The sequence below is a fragment of the Lacerta agilis genome, chromosome 2 (genome assembly GCF_009819535.1).
Source record: "Lacerta agilis isolate rLacAgi1 chromosome 2, rLacAgi1.pri, whole genome shotgun sequence".
In the NCBI taxonomy this organism is placed as follows: domain Eukaryota; kingdom Metazoa; phylum Chordata; class Lepidosauria; order Squamata; family Lacertidae; genus Lacerta; species Lacerta agilis.
Window position 1 is genome coordinate 56,891,683 of NC_046313.1, and position 20,762 is coordinate 56,912,444.

The following is a 20,762-nucleotide window of genomic DNA, read 5'->3' on the forward strand; positions in this document are numbered from 1 at the left end:
ATTTGCCCACCTGGCCCACTGCAGTCATCTCTGACTAACAGTGGCTCTTCAGGGTCTCAGGCAGGGAGGAAGGTCTTTTCCTTCACCTGATTAATTTAACTGGAGATGCCAGGGATTGAACCTTCTGGCTACAAAGTACATGCACTACCAGAATCTGTTCCTGCCATCTTAGGCCAAGGAGGACTGTGAAGAAGAAGCTGTTACAAGCTCATATTGGCTTCCCTAGTGAGTATTAAAAGGGAGAAGGGATGAAACAGGGGCAATCACATGTGTCACTGCTTGGCAACCACATAAGCATTTTTTAACTTAGTTTATTGTTAATCAAGAAGCAGAAAGGGATAATGGCATGGTAGCATGGCAACCACATGACTTTCACCTCCCCTGTCCTGCTGTTTTGAATTAAGATTAGTACAGAAGTGGTTGCCACTGGTGCACCTTAATTTAAAATGACCCAGTCATGATTAGGATTAGGTCCCGACCTCTTCCATCTTCACTCTGAAGCCAGAAGGCATCCTTAAAGAGCCAGATCCACCACTTGCTCACTAATTTAGGTCCTTACCTACATTTCACCTTTGCAGAAGTCAACCTGAACAAGTAGTATCAGCACAGCTATTAAAATGCACTTTAAACTAGCACCTTGCTACGTCTAAGGGCCAATTCTCACAAGACAAGCGTCTTACATGTTAGTGTCCTGATTTTTTTGAAAAGCAAAACACTACAAGGACCCCACATGTTGCATGTCACACAAGATGAGTACACAGATGTCTGTCTATTTTGCCACTTGCCGCTTAAACAAGAAGGAAAGTAACTATGGTTTGCAACTGCAATAGTTATTGCGGAAGCAGAAAATCCACACCTTATCTCAAAAGCAAGCTATCAGATGTAAAATATATTAATGATGCTATATACTTCCACAATTAAATTGATTACCAAACCATTTTCTGTAAAACAGTCATTCAAAAATCTGTGTTATCTTGTTCTCTTGTAGCAAAATTCCTAAGGACTAGTTCACATGTTAAAGCTGCTACACAAAGCAAAGAAAGTACGGTAAACGTGGTGGTGGTGTTTTTGCAGGAATCAATGGCAGCACACAGGCTGAATCCCCACAAAATATTCCTCAAATCTCAGCCCTGGCCCATGGCAGCCTTAACATGAAAATGGTCTCCATTATGGTGCTTACTCCGATCTTTGACATGCCTCACCAGTACAAGCAGGTCTGGGATGAATGCTCCTAATGCTGGATACATCATCTGGAAACGCACACATATGGCTGTTCACATAGTAAAGTATAAACCTCATGTTTCCTCTCCCCCCGCCCATACACAACACCTTTAAAAACAGTCACAGGCCTATACTCAAACCCTAATGGATACCAAATAGAACTAATCTGCATCTTAGAATCTGCACCCTACACTAGCACCCAACACATAACTTGACTCCAAATATATTTTAATCAGCAAATAACAGTTATTTGCTCAAAGGCCCAAAGATACCTGTAAACATTGCACAGAAATACGGACTGCAAGCTGCCAGGACAATACGATGGGCTTCGATCTCAACATCTTCAGCAACAATCACCACATCACAGAGAAGCCGCTTGCTGTGGAGACACCAAAAAATCATGGTTTCAGAACATGCTTCTGAACTGCGCTTTCTATATACAGACTTGAAATGGTCTAGTTTCCTTGAATGACTCTTCTGCTATACAGTACAGCACTATTAAGGGGGATGGGGAGATGCTTGCTGTAGCCTCTACAGTGGTGCCCCGCTAGACGAATGCCTCGCTAGACGAAAAACTCGCTAGACGAAAGGCATTCGCTAGCGGAAGGCTGCCCCGCAAGACGAAAAAGTCAATGGGGTTGCCTCTTAAGACGATTTTTTTTTCCGCAAAAACTGCTATTTTACATTGGTGCTTCGCAAGACGAAAAAATCACTATACGAAGACACTCGCAGAACGAATTATTTTCGTCTTGCGAGGCACCACTGTATAGGCAGCCTTCTGTAATATTCAGTTCATTTTTAATTAACAAACATGACAATTTAGCTAGATTTCAAGGTTACAGTCTTGGAAATCTTATTTCAATATGTGGGTGAATTCAAGATCCAAGTGTTCAAACATACAATGAACAAAATCGAAAATTCTTTCTAGTAGCACCTTAGAGACCAACTGAGTTTGTTCCTGGTATGAGCTTTCGTGTGCATGCACACTTCTTCAGATACACTTCTTCAGTGTATCTGAAGAAGTGTGCATGCACACGAAAGCTCATACCAGGAACAAACTCAGTTGGTCTCTAAGGTGCTACTAGAAAGAATTTTCGATTTTGTTTTGACTATGGCAGACCAACACGGCTACCCACCTGTAACTGATACAATGAACAGTCCTGTTTAAAAAAAAAAACCTCATCCATTTTGATGAATACTGAGCTGAATATATTTATATCTACAGCTTATGCAAAAGGTTTTTTTTCCTCTGTAATTATGTGTAGGTGTCTTAAGACCAGTAATCCATTATTGGCTGTCAAGTAATTTTTAAATAAATGTGAATAGCACGAAGAAACATTTTTGGAGGGGCTTTGTCTTTTATTCAAAGCAGCTGGTAACACAGCAGTAGCCTCATCAGTCTTACATTGATTCTCCTCCCTCTTCAAGCCCTTCCAAAAAAAATATTACCCCCAAAGAGAACATACACTTACCTTAAACCTCCTGCATTGTCCTCAAAACAGAGGCTAGACCACACACAAATGGTAGAGAACCAGTGCCCCCCCACCAGATGATTCCCAACACTGCCAAGCCTGCTACCAATAGGTCTGCTAGGAGGAAGGGACCATTTATGATGGCTGCTAAGAAGCAGGTGTTGGCAACTTATTTCTCTCCCAGCCTTTCTAGTTTGTCCATGTTCCCAGTACGAGGGGTTTGCAAAGGGACTGAGTGGGCAGCAGCACCAAAGGCCACTGTAGCTCAAACTGTGTATTCTGCTTACGGATATCACACACAAAAAGGACTTGCCACTGGGATATCCCAGGTGGAGAGGCAGCAGATACGGAGAATGAATAGTAAGAGCAGACAACACAATAGAAAGGGGTAAGGAAACTCTCCTCCCTCTCATGCCCCATACACCCCCCACTGATCCCCTAAAATAGTACCCTAGCCACATAGCACACACTAGCCTCCAGCCACTGGGGTTCTTGCAGCACACAAATCTAGCACACTACACAACAGCTAGGGAAAGGAGGGGACTCCACAGGTTAAGCCAAAAAGGAGGCCTCTTGCTGGCTTTCCACCATCAAGGTCACCATGTCTGGACAAGGGCCACCTGTTCTCAGTCCATCCTCTGACAGTGAAGGTTCAAAGCACAGCTGCTATCACTGACACTAGCCAGTCCAGGAACTCCAAGCTAAATGGGAAGGTGGCAGCACCTGTTATTGACATAATACCTACCCAGTATATACTTTACAGTGTGGGAAGGAGAGGAATGCAAGGGACTCTGCCTGAAATCTTATAAACTAAGGGACCTGATGCATTCGTGGCCGCTTCACCTCCTACAGGAATGGCCACTTACTGACTCAGCAGAGATACATATGGAGTAAAGTGCAGCTTCCCCCTTCCCCACTCCCGTCCCCAGCCATCATTAAGTTCTCACTGGTCCAGACTTGCCATGTGCGTAATATTGCCATGGAAATCAGCCTTTGCTAAAAACAACAGATTTAAGGCATTCAAGCAAATGCCACAATTTCGTTCTATTGCAGCTCAGCAGCAGCAGGGAGCCAAAAGCATAAATTGGTAATAAGCACACAAGGAAAGAAACAACAGAGGCTTAAGGGCAGCTGTAGTCTTACATGTTCAAAAGGGCATCATGCGCAAGAGAAGCCATTAGTTTCCACAAAGAGCAGCACTGTCATTTGCTCCTCCATTATCCCCCACTGCACTCAAGTTACAAAAGGAATAAGCTAATATTATATCACTCCAAGTACATATTCCACATAACTTAGGCAGCCAAGTGCTCAAGCACATAAGCAACTTTACTCCAGTCCCCTCCTGTTCTGTGACAGCAGACTAGAAGTACTGTAGAAGCTATCAGCCCCAAGATAACGAGGGGGTATAGGACTCTTCGCATAATGCTGAGGCCCCTTTTGACATTACAGACATGATGCGGGGAGCTGCTGTTCCATGTGTTCATCTGATAGCATTGCCATAACACTTAAAAGCACACCACCATCTGGATCATTATCAAGGAATTTTTGCCCAGCAATGTGGTGGCAAGCCTTTATGCATTATAGCATGGATAGGCAAACTAAGGCCCTGGAGGCAGATCCGGCCCAATCGCCTTATGAATCATAGAATCATAGAGTTGGAAGAGACCACAAGGCCCATCCAGTCCAACCCCCTGCCAAGCAGGAAACACCATCAAAGCATTCCTGACAGATGGCTGTCAAGCCTCTGGCCCGTGGACAGTCCGGCAATCAGCGTGCTTTTACATGAGCAGAATGTGTGCTTTTATTTAAAATGCATCTCTGGGTTATTTGTAGGGCATAGGAATTCATTCATTATCATTTTTTTCCAAAATATAGACTGGCCCCCAACCAGGTCTGAGGGACAGTGGACCGGCCCCCTGCAGAAAAAGTTTGCTGACCCCTGTGTTACAGCATCTGCAGCAATACCTCTGAAGTCAAATGGAAGCCGTTCTGGAAGTCCATTTGACTTCCAAAATGTTCAGAAACCAAGGCGTAGCTTCCAATTGGCCGCAGGAAGCTCCTGCAGCCAATCGGAAGCCGTCGGACATTTGGATTCCAAAGAATGTTCGCAAACCAGAACACTCACTTCCAGGTTTGTGGCGTTAGGGTGCCAAAACGTTCCACTCACAAGACGTTCAACTTCTGAGGTACGACTGTAATGTCAGCATTATACTACAGAAATCAATTTGCACTAACCATTTTTCTCTGCAATTACCGTAGGCGTAGGTGTTGCAATACGTGTAACAATAGATTATCACTTTTTAAATAGCTTTGATCTTCTGGAGTTCTTGATTATGTGTTGATTTGTACACAATGGAAAAGCACACCAAGCATTCTTTTTATTTAAAGAGAGATTATTTTACTGTGGAAACATTTGAAAATGTTTAAGTGGGTTTCTTTTTTTTCTTTTTTTTAAATGTTTTTAGAAAAGCAGCAACAAGCATGTTTGTGTAAAGGGAAGCAGCAGCAAAGGCCTCCAAACACACAATACTATGCTTGCTTCTTTCTACTGAATAACCTGTCAGCTATGTTGATTTGTACTGAAAGTAGAATAATTCCAAGCCATTTCAAATATCATGCTTATAATATGCTTGATATCCTCCTGTGGCTGACTTCAATATCACAACAATCACACCAATAACGTCACATCAGTAACACTGGAGGCAGCAATGCTTCTGACTACCAGTTGCTGAAAGCTGCAGGAAACGAGAATGTTCTTGTGTTTGAATACAGCTTGAGGGTTTCCCCATAGGGATCTGGTTGGCCACTGTGAGAACAGGATGCTGAACTATAGATAGGCCACTGGTCTGATCCAGCAGGCTCTTCATGTTCTTATGAAGTTTTGCATCAAGCGACTGATCTGAACAACGGAAGAACTTTTCACACTAGCATAAAAGCACCATCCTTGTGTGAGAACTACCCCTGTGATCTGGGAGACCGACATGACACAGAACTTCGTATTTGGAGACACAACCCTGCTTCAAAGCAATTCTTGAACTGAATCCCTTTTTTTACAAAGTAAAAAAGTAGCTTAGATGCCTCCTGTTCAAACGAACAAGCGGCAAGTGCATGAGAATGCAAACTGAGCACAAGTACCTCCTTAGTTCATTCATGACTTTGAATGCCTTTCCCATGTGACAAGGATTGATGGTCACTGTTCGCTGGTCCTTATCTTCATCTTCCTCAAGTGGTTGGGGGGATCTCTTGATGCTAAAGACAAGGGGGGGAAAGGAAGATGAATTTTTTTTAATTCTCAAGAAATAAGAGAAAATATGACCCAATAACAATTCATGCAAAACTACTGTCGTGCTCATTGACCGTGGTATCAGTTTCATGGTTTTATCTGGCATTGGGCAGCTGTCTCCACTATGTTCTGAAGTGTAACTAGAGTACCCTTTTAAGATCTCAGCTATGCTATACATGCCTTCTATACAACTATGTGAAATATGTGCTAGAGTGGCATGCATAAGTTTTTTTCTGAACTGATACAAATATTTGTGGATCTTAGACTTGGGCATTTCACATTTCAAGTAAGACATATGCATATCTTCCCACTTCTGAAAAAATTAGGAAAGGCAGACGGAAATTGATCATTTGGGTTTCAAAAATGCAACAGTCAGATTACAGTGGTTTTATCATTGATCTCTTATCTACTGAACACAAAAAACTCACAGCCCAATACTTTTTATTAAACCTAGAATAGGCAAGTGTATAAACTATTCTGCACATTACAAGGAAGCAGGAATAGTGTGAGTCACACATCCTTTTTCCATGCATCCAAGCACTGTGCAAAAGGGAACTTGCACATTTTCTCTGCAGGAGTCACTTATACATCCTCTAGTTAACATGCAAAACAACCCAATTAATCTTTCTGCCCAAGACTGAAGGTCAGTTCATATTACCTTAAAAGGAATAAATATAGGTGTACAGAATGAGTTTTCTTTACTACATGTCCAGCTCCTAATATTTCAATAGATGCACATCTATTATGTGGGCACAAACAACTGTCAATGCGCAATGGAAATCAGGACTTAGTTAAGCAGTGAAACAAAATGCACAGCCACCTCACTATATGCCATAAAAATTAGTCCATGTGTCCTTTCCCCAACATTTCTGTGTAATTTCATGGTCTTATGAACTGGACCTTACATAGAAGACCCAAAACCCTTGTTTAATTTAAAATGCATCAAGTTATTCTGAGTTAATGTATTTCCTTAATTTACAAAAGGCAAGTTATAGATCTAAAGGCAATGAAACAAACAAAAAATCTTGCCAAACCAGTCTCCCTTCTAAACAAAAAGACAAAACAAAACACATTGCCAACAGCACTGCCAATACAGCTGTATGCAAATACTTCCGCAAAGGGCCTGAACCATTTCCTAAAGAGAGAGGCCCAATTTAAACATAACCCTGCGCAAGACAGAATTCAACCATGGGGTGTTCCATACAACCAGCTAAACATTTAAACTAGGCCATCAGCCCCTGCACATGCAGGGCACGGACCTCTGGTGTGGTAGCAGTGTATGCACAAGGAAAGGCAACACAGTTCACAAAACGTGCTGGTGAACAGAAAACTGCAGTAAAGTTTGCCTTACACACACACACACACCCATCATATAGGTTAAATCGAGCTCAAGATTCCTTTGAAAACATTTTGTAGAATCTTTCTTGCTGCCCCAGATATATTTCTGCAAACCTTACTTTAGCTCCATTTTTATCATCAACAGTATATATTAATTGTTGGGGGGGGGGAGGCCCATGGAATACCAGGAAGGAGGCTGAGGTGAAAGGAATGTTCCAGCATCTTGCCTCATCCCTTTCTAGTACTGTACACTCTATCCCCTTCAGCCACCTCTTCATTCTAGCTCTCCTATCCTCCTCTTCATTCTCTCTCTCTCTCACACAAACACACACACACACACACACACAGAAATATTCCTGTGGCACTCTCCTCCATCCACCCATCCAAACAAGCCTCTGGTTCTTTCCCACAACGCAGTACTTTAGTCTTCTGTATAGGAATGAATGACAGTTATCTACTTACGTAGAGGGGAAAGTAGATATATTGCTGGCCCAGTTATTATAGCAAAGGCTAAACCCTTTCTTAGCCCCTCATGTTCTGAGGCATTAAGAATCCATATTGCTCCTAACTGCACAGCTGTCCTCCTCAGTAATTCTAAAGAAGGCCTGAGGCCTGTGTCCTTAACGTGGGATCTCCAGTATAGCCCATGACAGTAAACAGACTTCACACCATCAGGGCTTCTCCTTAGCTGGGGAAAGAGAGCTTTACCTTCCAGTGACTGCTACCACACACCTCAACACCAGTTTCTTCCCCACTTCCATTTAAATTAGATGCACAGCGGTCAACGAATATGGTACCTGGAATATGCCAGGATAGCATAGGCTGCAAAGGCAAAAAAAAATTGATGTGAATTGCAGAGGCAGCAATTCCCTTTGCTCCTGGGAAAACAAACATGGGTGATGGGAATGTTCAGGATGTCAGATTGAGGCGGCTGTTGTAGGAAGCAGTGCTGTGCAATAAATCGCCATATCGTTGAATACCGGTATTGAAATAACATCGTGATAAGTGATAAGTGACCAAAAGGTGAAGACTTAACAGCTTTGCTCTCTCCCTCCTAACCGATAAATGATGACAAGTGATAAGAAATGATGATAAACCCTCACACCTCTGCATCAAAGCAATTAAGTTACAGTATTTGAGGAGGGGAAGTAGCAAGGTCAATGGGGGGGGTGGCACAGAGAGAGATCACGGCCTAGAAAGTACCCCAAAATTAAGACAATAAAGGCAACACTCAGAGGGCTCATATCAAAAAAGGTTGTCCTGTGAGCAAAAGGACTTCCACCAGCACAACAGAATTTCTACTCATGCACCAGAGGGTTGGGCAAACCCTTGGAACAGATTTGGGGGTGCCGGAGCAGGGGAAGTCCTTGTGCTAATTGGACAACTTTGCTAGACTCAAGTCATGGAACCCCACTCCTATTCTACAGAAAGCAAGGCTTCCTACACGGTTTATATGATGGGAACGAGGACTGCAGGTGACTGCTCAGGTGCTTGGAGAAATAAGAGGTAACTGGAAGTCAAGGAGCACAGTGGTACAAATGTTGGGGTAGCACACTGGAGCTGAATGGCCAGTCGAAACCAGGGTGGTCGTGGCAACAATATTATTGGTGTGGACCCAATGCATCTGCTCAGAGAAGCGTTGGACCCCCTGAACCCGTTTGAGTTTCACATGCCTAGAGTAGAGCAGGATAGAAGGTTGGGAGATTGCTGGCAACTGGCTAACAACTGCTTCTTCACCCTGCTCTTTCTTTCCACAGTCACAATGTTTTGAAAACTTCAGAACTTACGTTCAGTTTCCTGCTCCACATTTCAGCCTCCACCACCAACCTGATTATTCCACAGCACTTTCATGGATGCAAGTGTGTCCACTTTGAAATCGCATTTGGAGTTCCATTAAAACCAACAAACAAAATGTTTCTCCATGACCCAAGCTCCCTAAGCAGCACTGCTGGCATATTTAAAATCAACAATTTGGATATTAACATTCTGTGCTCTCTTTATATGCCTCTGATATATAATAACCCTGCACGTTTTAAAGCCCTGCCACTTCACAAACAGCAAACCCTTCAGCTTTCATCCTTGGACCATACAGAGATACAACAGACTTACACTTGATAAGAGTAACTGGGAAGTAGGAAAATCAGAGAAGGACACAAGCAGAGGTGAAATGGGCTGCCTCCTTTATAAGCTGGTGCTTTCTGTTCACAGGAACATTTAATTAATTAATTTTTCCTGGTATGCTAGCAGTTCTTCCACAATACTTTTGCACCCTAGAGTACTACCTTACTTTCAGCACAAGGCTCTTCCTCCCCCACTCCACACCCCCCCGCTGCCTGCCCAAGAGGATACTCACCAAACAGACCCCATGTTCTCTAGTCTTTTTGCCTCCAATCCCTACAAAGCCCACAGATACGTGCAGCTCTTCCTGCTTAATTTACATGCCAGCCAGCACATTGTGAAAGCTCAATTCTACTGTTTGCCTGACAATTCACCCTTTCACGCCACTGTGAGGACACTGATGTAAAAGTCTTTTAAGACAGAGCAACACTCACTTCGGTGTTAGCAACTTTTTATCTGCAGGGTTCCCCACCACACATGCAACCTATATGTGCACAGAAAAGTGCAGGCAATGAGTGTACATAGGGCTAAGGAGCAGGTACTGCCACTGCATTGCCATTCCCACCCGCACCTTACCTTCATGCACGTGCAGGCATATCAACAGTATTGTTGATTATGCTATTATAAATAGTAATGAATATGGTGTTTGTCATGCTGATCACTTGATATTGATGGTACTGCTAATTTAAATGTGGAGGGGCAAGGGGGGTGTTGAGGCACATAAGGAGTCATTAGAAAGTTGAACTGCTTTTACCCACTAAACAGAAACCCTGAAGATGATCTAGTGGCCTGTGAATTGACATGGAAAGTATTGGGTGGTGCATTTACTTCTAGTTCTGCAGACAACAAAAAGCACCCAGGGACCTTTCCCCATTGGAGCACCTGCTGTTAAATGCACCCAAGTCTCTCCAGGGACTTATTTCTAAAGTTTACAAAATCAGATGTAACCATAATGTCCCTAGAAGAGCTGAGAACAGTGGTACCTCCGGTTGCAGACAGGATCTGTTCCGGAGGTCCAGCTGGATCCTGAGGTTTTCACAACCGAAGAGACCACTTCTGCACATATGCACGCGGCAAAAACCCAGAAATATACTTCCGGGTTTGCCACTTACATATCCTGAAGTTTACATAACCGGAGGGATACGTAAGCGGAGGTACGACTGTATTATATGGGAATATGACCTAGAACACAATGAATTTTGGCCGCACAGCCTTTATTAGGTGGTTACGAGGAGTCAAATAACAATTTGCAATAAATATAAAGATGTCCTGGTGGCAGTGAGGTGCTGGAGATTTCTGGAAGGATTGTCATTAGAAACCTAGTATGAATTGGTTTGGACACTTGCTTTTGCTGAAAAGCCGATATGTCAACTGAAAGCAGCCAAAAGACTAATGGACTGGGACTCATTCTGTGGTACACAGCACAGCTTTATTAAGCATCCTTCAGACGCAAAAAAAAAAGGCACTGGAGGGACTTGCTTGAATGATCAAGAAAACATACCAATGTTACTGCCTAACCTTATTACCCAGTCACATGCAGCTGATGTTTGTAGTGCTAGTTTTGTTAAACATACAATATACTCATTTTTAGACTTTTTACTTACAAGGTATAAATAAATTATTATTATTATTATTATTATTATTATTAAGGTTTTAAATAAAAGTTACAACCACCAAACAACTGCTATTGCTGAAATATTTCAGTCGTTGATCAGTTTTTCTTGTGCCTATCCCCAGACTATCACATATAGTGAGTGATTCAACAATCATATGAATTTATGCTCATTTGTCACACACCTGGCAGCACACAGGGAGAGCAAGTCCTTTCCTACTCATTTTAACATGAGTAGCATTGCTCCATGCAACTATGAAGAATTGGTTTTGAATAACATTCCAAAAAGGAGATCACTGCTGCTGTTGACAGTTCAACAAATTTCATCAGGACTGTCAAGTTAATACTATGGTCCTCACCATTTAATTCTTTCTGCAGATTCCCACTGAAGAACTTCAAGTGGACTGTGCTACTGGGAAGACCATTGGGATTTGTCTTTGATCACTAGAATAGGGTTGAAACAACAGAGAAGGCGGTACTGGAGGAAGAATACTTGCAAACAGCCATGAATATAGGGTATGGGAGGATAAAGAGAAAGAACCACTTATTTTCAAGCAAAAATTAAATCTAAACAGCTTTTTGTTTAGCACTATTTAGATGCAATACTGCCATAAGATTAGATAAGACTAAGGCAACACTTTTATGCATTTTATGCAACACTTTTTATGCATTCACTAGTTCTGACTGCATATTGGCCAGAAAGGGAATCTCATTGCTTGGGGTACGTGATCAGCTTTCCAAAATTTCAAAGACACTTTCAGCATCGAAAAGCAGAGACAGCTTGAGCAGCTGTTTGGCAAAGTCAACTGGTACTTTGCACCAATGCACAATCATAACAGTGAATGCATGTCAGTGAGAAGGCAAAGACATGTAGAGGAACCCAACACTTTCCATGGATAACAGATACCTTGAGACAGCACACATAGCACACATGCCATCTACCAGGCTATCCCCGTAGGGATGCAGTCACTGGTGAAGGTGCTCCCATCTGTCAGCATGGGGCTGGAGTCAAGAGCAACATGGAGTTGTAGAAACCACATGGGATTAGTCTTCCACAGTCTCGGAATTGCTTCCATGAACGCATTAACTATGGATGCAAGACAGCCTGTTCTGGCAACTGCTCCCATCAAAAATATGAACTGCAATGCACATCTACGTGCTCAGAAATAATCGTTACATGACCCAAGTAAATAGCTCCTTGCAGGGCATCTATCATTAGTGGTGGTGTCCAGCAAGCAATATGAGAGTCCCTACAGCAGCATTTCCGCAGCCTGATGCTATTAAGTTGTTGTGGATGACAACTCCCTCTGTCAGAGATGATGGAAGTTGTAGTCCAAAACATCTGGAGAAGGCTTCCCAATAGGGTTTCAGACTGATCTAAAGACAGAAGTTAAAAGTGATTAAGGAGGCTCATCCCTGCTATCCTCACTCCTCCTTCCTCTAATTATTCCACTGTCAAAATTCAGTTTGCAAACTTCTTAGGGCTTGAAATAGAGAACCCCTTGCCTTGAGCTCACCAGGTGACCTTAGGGAAGCACACACACCCTCTCCGTCCCCACCACCAGCAATTTGGGGATAATACTACTTTCCTACTTTACAGGGGAAATTGAAGTTTACAAGACAGTGGATGTAAAACACTCTGATTACTCAAGAGGGATTCAATGTTTTAGCAGTATTACACACATTGGTTATAATTAGCACTTCTAATATCATCAACCATTGTCACCACCATTGTCATTCCTACATCCAGGCAACTGAACTCAGCTCCAATAATTTCAGCAAAGTAGCAATGCTTGGAGCTCTGGTGTTTCCAATACTTTCAGCATCCCGGTTACTACAAGAAAGGAAATGAATGCATCCCTTCCAGTCATCCCACTCCCTTTCCTGCCTCTAATGCCATTCATTTCTCACAAGTTGAAGCCAGAAAGGAAGTCTGACATGCAGTCCACCCCCGATACCCCAATAACTGTTTGTTCAAATGTTTGTTCTCTGTGTTCTAGGAACAGGCTGGGGGTTTTGTTAGTGCTGCCCAACCATCACCTGAGCCGTCGAAGGTCGCACAGAACTTGGTGCTCAGGATCATAATTTTATATGCATAGCTGTATTCTATTATAACTTCTTATGCAAACCAAGGGGATACATATTTCTATGAAGACTGCTGAACAGCTACCTTTAATAATATATCCACAGCTACCCCAGCTATGGCCCCATGAAACAGCTCATGGCTCTACTGTGACAGCTGCCTGCAACTTAGTCTATTAAATGTGGTCGTCTCTCATTCTGAAACCCCATATACAGTTTATAACGAAGCTGCTTCCTTCTCACAAATTTCTCTCATCATGAACAAATGGGCAAAGTCCTCAGATTCCAAACTCTCAAAGAATCTAGGAGCAAGGGTGTACATCAAGATAACCAGTGCACAGGGAATGAGGCTGAGCAACTGATAGTGTACAGTAAGTCCACAGTTGAAAGCCCCTTCTCTCCCTCTCTCTGCAATTATTGGAGAGATGTGCAGATATACCATAAATGTGTATTGACACCAAGGATAAGAGACCAGTACACTGTGGGTAGAATAAAAGGTTTTGCCGATACGTTTTTGCAATAGGCACTGGATGGATCTCAACACAAATCAAATCTTTAGCAATGCCAGGAAAATGAGCTCTGAAGGAAAGAGACAGACCATCTTGCAAGCCTGACAATGTTCACTTATTCCTCCCCAAACACTGGGTATCAAACAGAGCAAAGTGCTTCCTCATGATACATTCCCACAATGACATGGGATTTATTTAGATACCACTCAGTAACAAAACATTATACTTTTCCGGGGGGAAGGTGGGTTACAGTACAGAAATATAGGTGAATACAGTTGTACCTTGTATCCCGAACACCTTGGTACTCGGGACATTTGGGCTCCCGAATGCCACAAACCCAGAAGTGACTTTTCTGGTTTGCGAACTGTCTTTGGAACCCGAACGTCCGATGGGGCTTCCGATTGGCTTCAGGAGCTTCCTGCAGCCAATCAGAAGCCGCGCTTTCGTTTCTGAAAATTTTTGGAAGTCAAACAGACTTCCGGAAAGGATTCCGTTTGACTTCCAAGATATGACTGTACTGAAACCACATCTGAGCTTATTCACACAGGTCTTCCAAATAATGCACAGACACTCCATGAGGCTAAAGGACAACAGTGAATAGAAAATGTCTACATGAACATAGTAACACATGTGGGTGCAGTTATTTGGACATATACTGCAGCTCAATGAAAATACACCATAAGGAAAAAGCTCTGACACAACTCTGGGCATATCAAAGTGGGATGTCTCACTGATTTCAATGGGGCATTGTATCTCAATCATTAGAAAGAAGTATCTGAAGCAGCATTCCATCACAAACCGATAGCAGCAAAAAGTTAAGTCATACTATGGGAAGGAACTGCATCTCATGTTTCTACTGCTTCCATATGCAGCAGAGCCTCAACTTTTTCCCTTTTCTGAAGGCATCCACTTCACAGTGTGCAGAGGAAGTGCTCTGCACATCCTGTTTTTCCAAGAAAGCAAAACTATTCTTTCAATAATTGTTTCACGCAGTTCAAATCCCGTCACAATGCAGGAAAAACACATTTCTATTTTGTAAAGTGGAAAACACTGCTACACCCTCTCCCCGTGTTCCAAGTATTATGTTTTATAATCTTAGTTAAGCATCACGGATATTGTAAATGAACAATACAAGACAAGGCCCTTCTATTATGTGTACTGTACCTATTATTGTTTGCCTTTTCGTGTGCTATGTTACAGGTCACTGGTGGTACTGGTTTTGTCTCTGCTTTAGAAGGAGACATAGGCATTATCTCCACAATGGATCTGTAAATGTTCTACATTCATGTTGGTTTAAGTGTCTAAAATACTGCCAGACTGGTTAAGATTTAAAAGATCTGAAATAAGCAACCAAAAGCGAGGAAAGCGTGCTCAGTATCGTTTTTGGCAGTTACTACCAAACTGTAAACGCCGGTTCACTTTGCATGCCTTTCCTTATATAATTAACCGTAACTTACATTTCTTTATGGAGAGGAAGTCTATCATGTGACCAGAATCACATCACAAGATCAATCACTGTGTTGATCAACCACAGTGATGGTCCGATCACGACGACATCCTGCATATCAGGGAACCACAGGTGGATCACACAGAGCCATTATCTAGAATGTCTGCACATGTCAAAAGTCCCCCCCCCCCACACACACACACACAACCTCACACCCCAAAATAAGTCAAATCAGCAACTGTGACAAAAAAAATTGCAGCAAGCAATAGTTACTAACATGCCACAACAGGAGACCAGATTGTGTGAATCAACCCTGTGTTACTTTACTAAAAATTCTAATGTTTCCATAGCAACTGTTTGGGCTCCCATAAGCACACTTCCTGTAGTTTTTTTTTATAAAAAGTTTTATTAAATCCAAACAAGTTAGCCTTTCACCTATGTAATTGCTGTGCCAAGGAATGAAGCGGGCATGTATTTGCGGATTAGAAAGTGAATTCCAGAACAGCTGAAAAGGGGGGGGGGGGATAAATTAAAAGGGAAAGCAGAGTTCATAGTAGAGCCAGCAGACCTGAATTTAATCACTGCTCCTGCATTCTTAACGTGTGGCTGGGCTACTGCCTGCTGTTCACAAGTCAGACTTAATTACATAGTTGTATTCTATTGTGCAAACGAAGCAGATATATAGTTCTATCAAGCAGATATGTATTTCCATGAGAATTACCACCTTTCTTTGTGGTTATTAAACTCAAAACGCAAAGTTAAAAGCCTGGTCCGATCGAGGAGGAATGGTTGCTCTCAAAACGACGATTGCCTCCTTCAAGTAGCAAAGACTCTTAAAACTGCACAACCACAGGGCGCCCCAGGTCAGTCGCTTGCAAAGCGATTTTCAAGTCTGAAAAACACGCCGAAAAGAAGCGGAAGGAGGGAGGCAGGGACGGAGGGAGGAAGAGAGAGAGAATTTCAAACCAGGGCCATCGGAGGCAGGAAGTAGAGTACGGAGAGAGAATCTGGAAAAGTGATGAAGGATTCCGCGATGAATGAGTCCGAGGTGGGGAGGGGAGGGGAAGGAGAGAGCTCGCACTGTGCAAACATCACACATCTCCAAAATACAAATAATAAGACAGCCTGCCAGCGAGGAGGAGGAGTGACGATCCTTTGGGCCACGACAAACAAACGCACGCAAATGAACCGCGCCACGCGGAAGGTTATTGCAGCAGCTAACTTTGGGAGTGATGCTAAATGGATCCGGCAGGGCTGTGCTCCCATGGGGATCGATCGGCCCACCGGAAAGCTCTGCAAGCCCTGCCACCCCTTCCCTACGGAAACACAAAGGCGCCTGCACTCTTCCAGTCGCGGACAAACACACACTTAATTCCCTCCCCTCCGACCCGCACAAACCTCTCGTCGTCCATTGTGCGCAGCCGGAGTGGAGCTTGAACTCTGCATGCACCCTCGTCTCCTGGCCTCGGGCAACGCTGCCGCCGCGTCTCCCACCGTTGTCCTCCTTGATCGGGGCGCAGCGAGCTGGGCGAATCAGTCAGCGCCTGTGATTCAGCATGGCTACAGTCGGCTCCCCTCCTTCCCTCCGCGGAGCTGCTTCCTCTCGCTCCTAAAACAGCAGCAGCAGCAGCAGAGCTTAGCGTTGCAGCAGCAAACAGAACACTCCCTACCCAGAGCTCCCCGCTGCTGCTGCTCTTGCTCCAGCCTCGACAGCCCACTCCCTTCTGCCTCGCCTCCTCCCGCTCCAAGCTTGCTACTCTACTAGTCTCCTGGCAACAGCAGCTGTGGGCATAGGTGCATTTGCACCGCCCCAGATGTTGCATTTGCACAGTGCATCCTCGAGGCCTTTTTTATTTTAAACACACACACTTGGCAAATGCAGCAGACCAAGAGAAATCACGTGCTTTTTCGCCTGATCTGGTAATTCACCCTGCTCCCAGAACTGACACTTTTTTTGGTTCCCTTCTCTCTCTCTCTCTTTTTCTACAGGATGCATGTGCATTGCATCACTTACCTATCTGGATTTTGATCCCGTCCTGTTCTAAAGTCCCCCGGCACAGGGAGCCACCTACTTAACACATAGGTAAAAGCCGGTGAAAAGAGGAAATACTAACATCCAATGACACCAACCCTAGAATTAAAAAGTATTTCAGAGTGGGAAGGGCAAATTGATGCAAGTATTAGAATGCAAGGCAACTGCCCACCCTTTCCTCATCTGAACCACTGGCTAGGCTCTCCTCTTTCAGCCACAGAAAAACATCCTGGGAAATCTAGGCTGTATTCCTAAACTAAAAAGCATTCCCCACAGAACTTGGAGCATGCAGGTGACCAAGTTCCCAATGGGATTTGACTCACCCTTAAATGCCATACAAAGCTCAAACACACCTGCTGAGTTACAACTTTTCTTGTAATCACTGCAACGGGGATCAAGCCTGCAGATTCCCGTTGCAAATGTGTTCTTACCTTCACTAGTTGGCCTGTTTTCCATCTTACTGAATAGTTCTGTTTCTGTTTATTTATAAATAATCTAATAATCATCATTATTATTGAATTTGTATACTGCCCTTCATCTGAAGATCACAGGGTGGTTCAAAACATAAAAATACAACATGAGAACACAAAATACGTAATCAAACACAAGCAATAACAACCACACCTCCGATGAACACATTTAAAAGGCCATAGAATGTTAACCAGCCGAAGGCCTGGTTGAAGAGGAACATTTTCACCTGGTGCCTAAAGTATGTAATGAAGGAGCCAGGCAAGACTCCCTGGGGGAGCATTCCACAAATGGGGAGCCACCGCAGAAAAGGCCTGCTCTTGTTTTGCTGCCCTCCAGGCCTTCATGGAGGAGGCACACAAAGAAGGACCTCACATGATTATCACAGCATCTGGATTGATTTATGTGGGGTGAGGCGGTCCTTGAAGTATTGTGGTACTGAGCCGTTTGAGGCTTTATAGGTGAAAAACATCACTTTGAATTGGACCCAGAAACTTATTGGAAGCCGGTGCAGTCCAGCCAGGATCGGTGTAATATGCCCCCATGACTTCGAAAAGAACTATTCAATCAAAATCAAAAATTTCATAACCCATTATATATTAACCAAACAACTACACAGCTCTGTCTTTGCAGTAGATTTTATATATTGTCACACATAAACATGCAAATGTAAGCAGCTTTCTAAAATATTTGAACAAATACCTGTCTGCTGAAGGAACAAACAGCCTGTTCTTTCATCTGTCCTATACATTTCCACTCCTACAAAGAGAAAACAGAACATGTCAGAGGAACACTGTTGGTTTGCCAAGACTAACTAGTGGGTAAGAGTGAGCTTCTGAATCGTTGGTTATAACCCTTATTAACTAAGTGATCTTAACCAGGTTGCAGTTTCACAGCCTGTTTACCATATGAAAAATGGTTAATTTCTATTAGCGGTCAAGGTACATCTTTTGTCAACAGAATACAGATATATTGCTTCCCTGCAAACTTACATGTTATGAGTCCTTTCTCTTGCCCACAACAGGCTTTTTTTTCTAGGTGTGCTTTTCCTGCAGTTTGTCCACTTTATTGCTGTCCGCCTGAAACCATTCAGCAATTTAATTTTTGTCCATGTTGCATTCCAGCCATAATGTGCTACAGTGTGCAGAAATAATGTTTATTTAAGCATTTACTATTGATACTACATGCTGCTTGTATCTTGGTCTCTCCACCACACCTGTTAGAAACCAAGGGCAAACGGACTACAGTCTTACCATTCATTTATAGAACTTGCGGGTGACAAAACAGGTCACGCCCAAATACGTATTGGGCAAAGCATTTCAGCAAGGTATTAAAGTATCCTTTGTCTACTCCCAGACTCCCTTCAAAGCTGAACTAGTGGAAGTTGTTTTTGCTAGAATTCCCATGCACTGCCCTTCCCTATCAGCGCTGCTATAATTCTAAATGTACTTATTTAGATGCCCCCATTGAAATTTCTAGTTAATATTTTTAGGGTCAATGTTTTAAGCTGGCAAAGTAACTTGGAAAGCTGTTTGAGAGGACGAGTGGAACTTCCTTATAATCTCCCCTGTTTAGTTTAAAAAATACTCCTAAGGAGATCTTTCTTTCCAATGGATTCTCCCCCCCCCCTTTATGGACAAGAATTCAACAAGCAAAACATTGTGTTAAACAGAAATAGTGATAGCACACAATTAAATACACATGAGTTCTCCAAGGTGGGGAGAAGGACAGCAGGGAGACATTGACTGTACAATGGTACCTCGGGTTACAAACACCTCGGGTTACAGACTCCGCTAACCCGGAAGTAGTATCTTGGGTTAAGAACTTTACCTCAGGATGAGAACAGAAATCGTGTGGTGGCGGCGCAGCGGTACCGGGAGGCCCCATTAGCTAAAGTGGTACCTCAGGTTAAGAATGGTTTCAGGTTAAGAACGGACCTCCGGGAACGAATTAAGTTCGTAACCAGAGGTGTTGCTGTTGTTTAGTCGTTTAGTCGTGTCTGACTCTTCATGACCCCATGGACCATGTGTTTCCTGCTTGGCAGGGGGTTGGACTGGATGGCCCTTATGGTATCTTCCAACTCTATGATTCTATGACCAGAGCACACCAGGCACTCCTGTCTTCTACTGCCTCCCGCAGTTTGGTCAGACTCATGTTGGTAGCTTCGAGAACACTGCCCAACCATCTCGTCCTCTGTCGTCCCCTTCTCCTTGTGCCCTCAATCTTTCCCAACACCAGGGTCTTTTCCAGGGAGTCTTCTCTTCTCATGAGGTGGCCAAAGTACTGCCTTGTTGTGGCGAAGGGGCTTGAATAATTCAAAGAAGCTATGAGCTATGCTGTGCAGGGCCACCCAAAACGGACAGGTCATAGTGGAGAGTTTTGACTAAACATGATCCACCTGGAGCAGGAACCGGCAAGCCACTCCAGTATCCCTGCCAAGAAAACTCCATGGACAAAAACAACCAGAGGTACCACTGTACAATTAAGCAGGGTAGAAAAGGAACCAAATTTTGGAAACTATTAAACTCCTCAAAATATGAGGTGTGGATGATGGCTGTTGAGCAAGGACTCTAGGCTCTTATTAATTCCTCCTTGTCCTACGAGACATAAGGGCACTCCATAAATTCTCTATGTTCAAATTAATCACAGCCGCATAGAAGTGTTACTGTATTGAGGTTGATTTCAGCATGGATAAAATGACCCTTTCAGCACATACCTGATGGAACATAAAGTGCAGTGGCATCCATCAGACTCACATTTGAAACTTTGGAATAATGTTTTCCCATAAAACTCTGTGAGAGATGGGTAGGTAGGAGAAACTGTTTACTGAGGAGGCCTGCATTCTCATGTTTTTTTATGAAAAACTAATAAAAAACATTTTTTTTAAAAAAAAACCATGGATAGTATGCTTAATGCCTTGGAGAACTTACAAGGAGAGGCAGACCTAAATGTTAACTGAAAGCTTCCATAGTATAAGGGTGTGAGAGATTATTTATGAGTCCTACCTACATAACTCCAGTATTGCCAACTGCAGCTCTGGGCCTAAAAAGCTACAAGTACCCTTTCTCCCATCACTGCAGTCCTAGATAGATGGAAAAACACTCTGCCATACATCTATTTCCATATGTTGAAGCCACAGTGTGCTCCTGTTTTGGATTCTAGCCAACCATGTCCTCATTT

At 43.2% G+C, this 20,762-nt stretch overlaps 1 protein-coding gene across 5 annotated transcripts in view; it reads right to left on the reverse strand.

The window, feature by feature from the left end:
• KLHL3 (kelch like family member 3) overlaps positions 1-18,341 on the reverse strand; it is a 45,585-nt gene extending 27,244 nt beyond the window's left edge. Inside the window, exons 1-4 of one of the 5 annotated variants that reach the window (XM_033140159.1) lie at positions 18,285-18,341; positions 16,481-16,691; positions 5,829-5,942; positions 1,494-1,600 (exon numbers count right to left, since the gene is read on the reverse strand). In XM_033140159.1, coding sequence (XP_032996050.1) covers positions 1,494-1,600; positions 5,829-5,942; positions 16,481-16,691; positions 18,285-18,333 — 481 coding nt within the window. In that variant the 5' untranslated portion in view covers positions 18,334-18,341. Of the gene's footprint in view, positions 1-1,493; positions 1,601-5,828; positions 5,943-8,022; positions 8,044-16,480; positions 16,907-18,284 lie in introns of those variants that run through there. The other 4 variants (XM_033140161.1, XM_033140157.1, XM_033140158.1 and 1 more) reach the window with 4 other exon arrangements.
• Between the last annotated feature and the right edge of the window lie 2,421 nt (positions 18,342-20,762).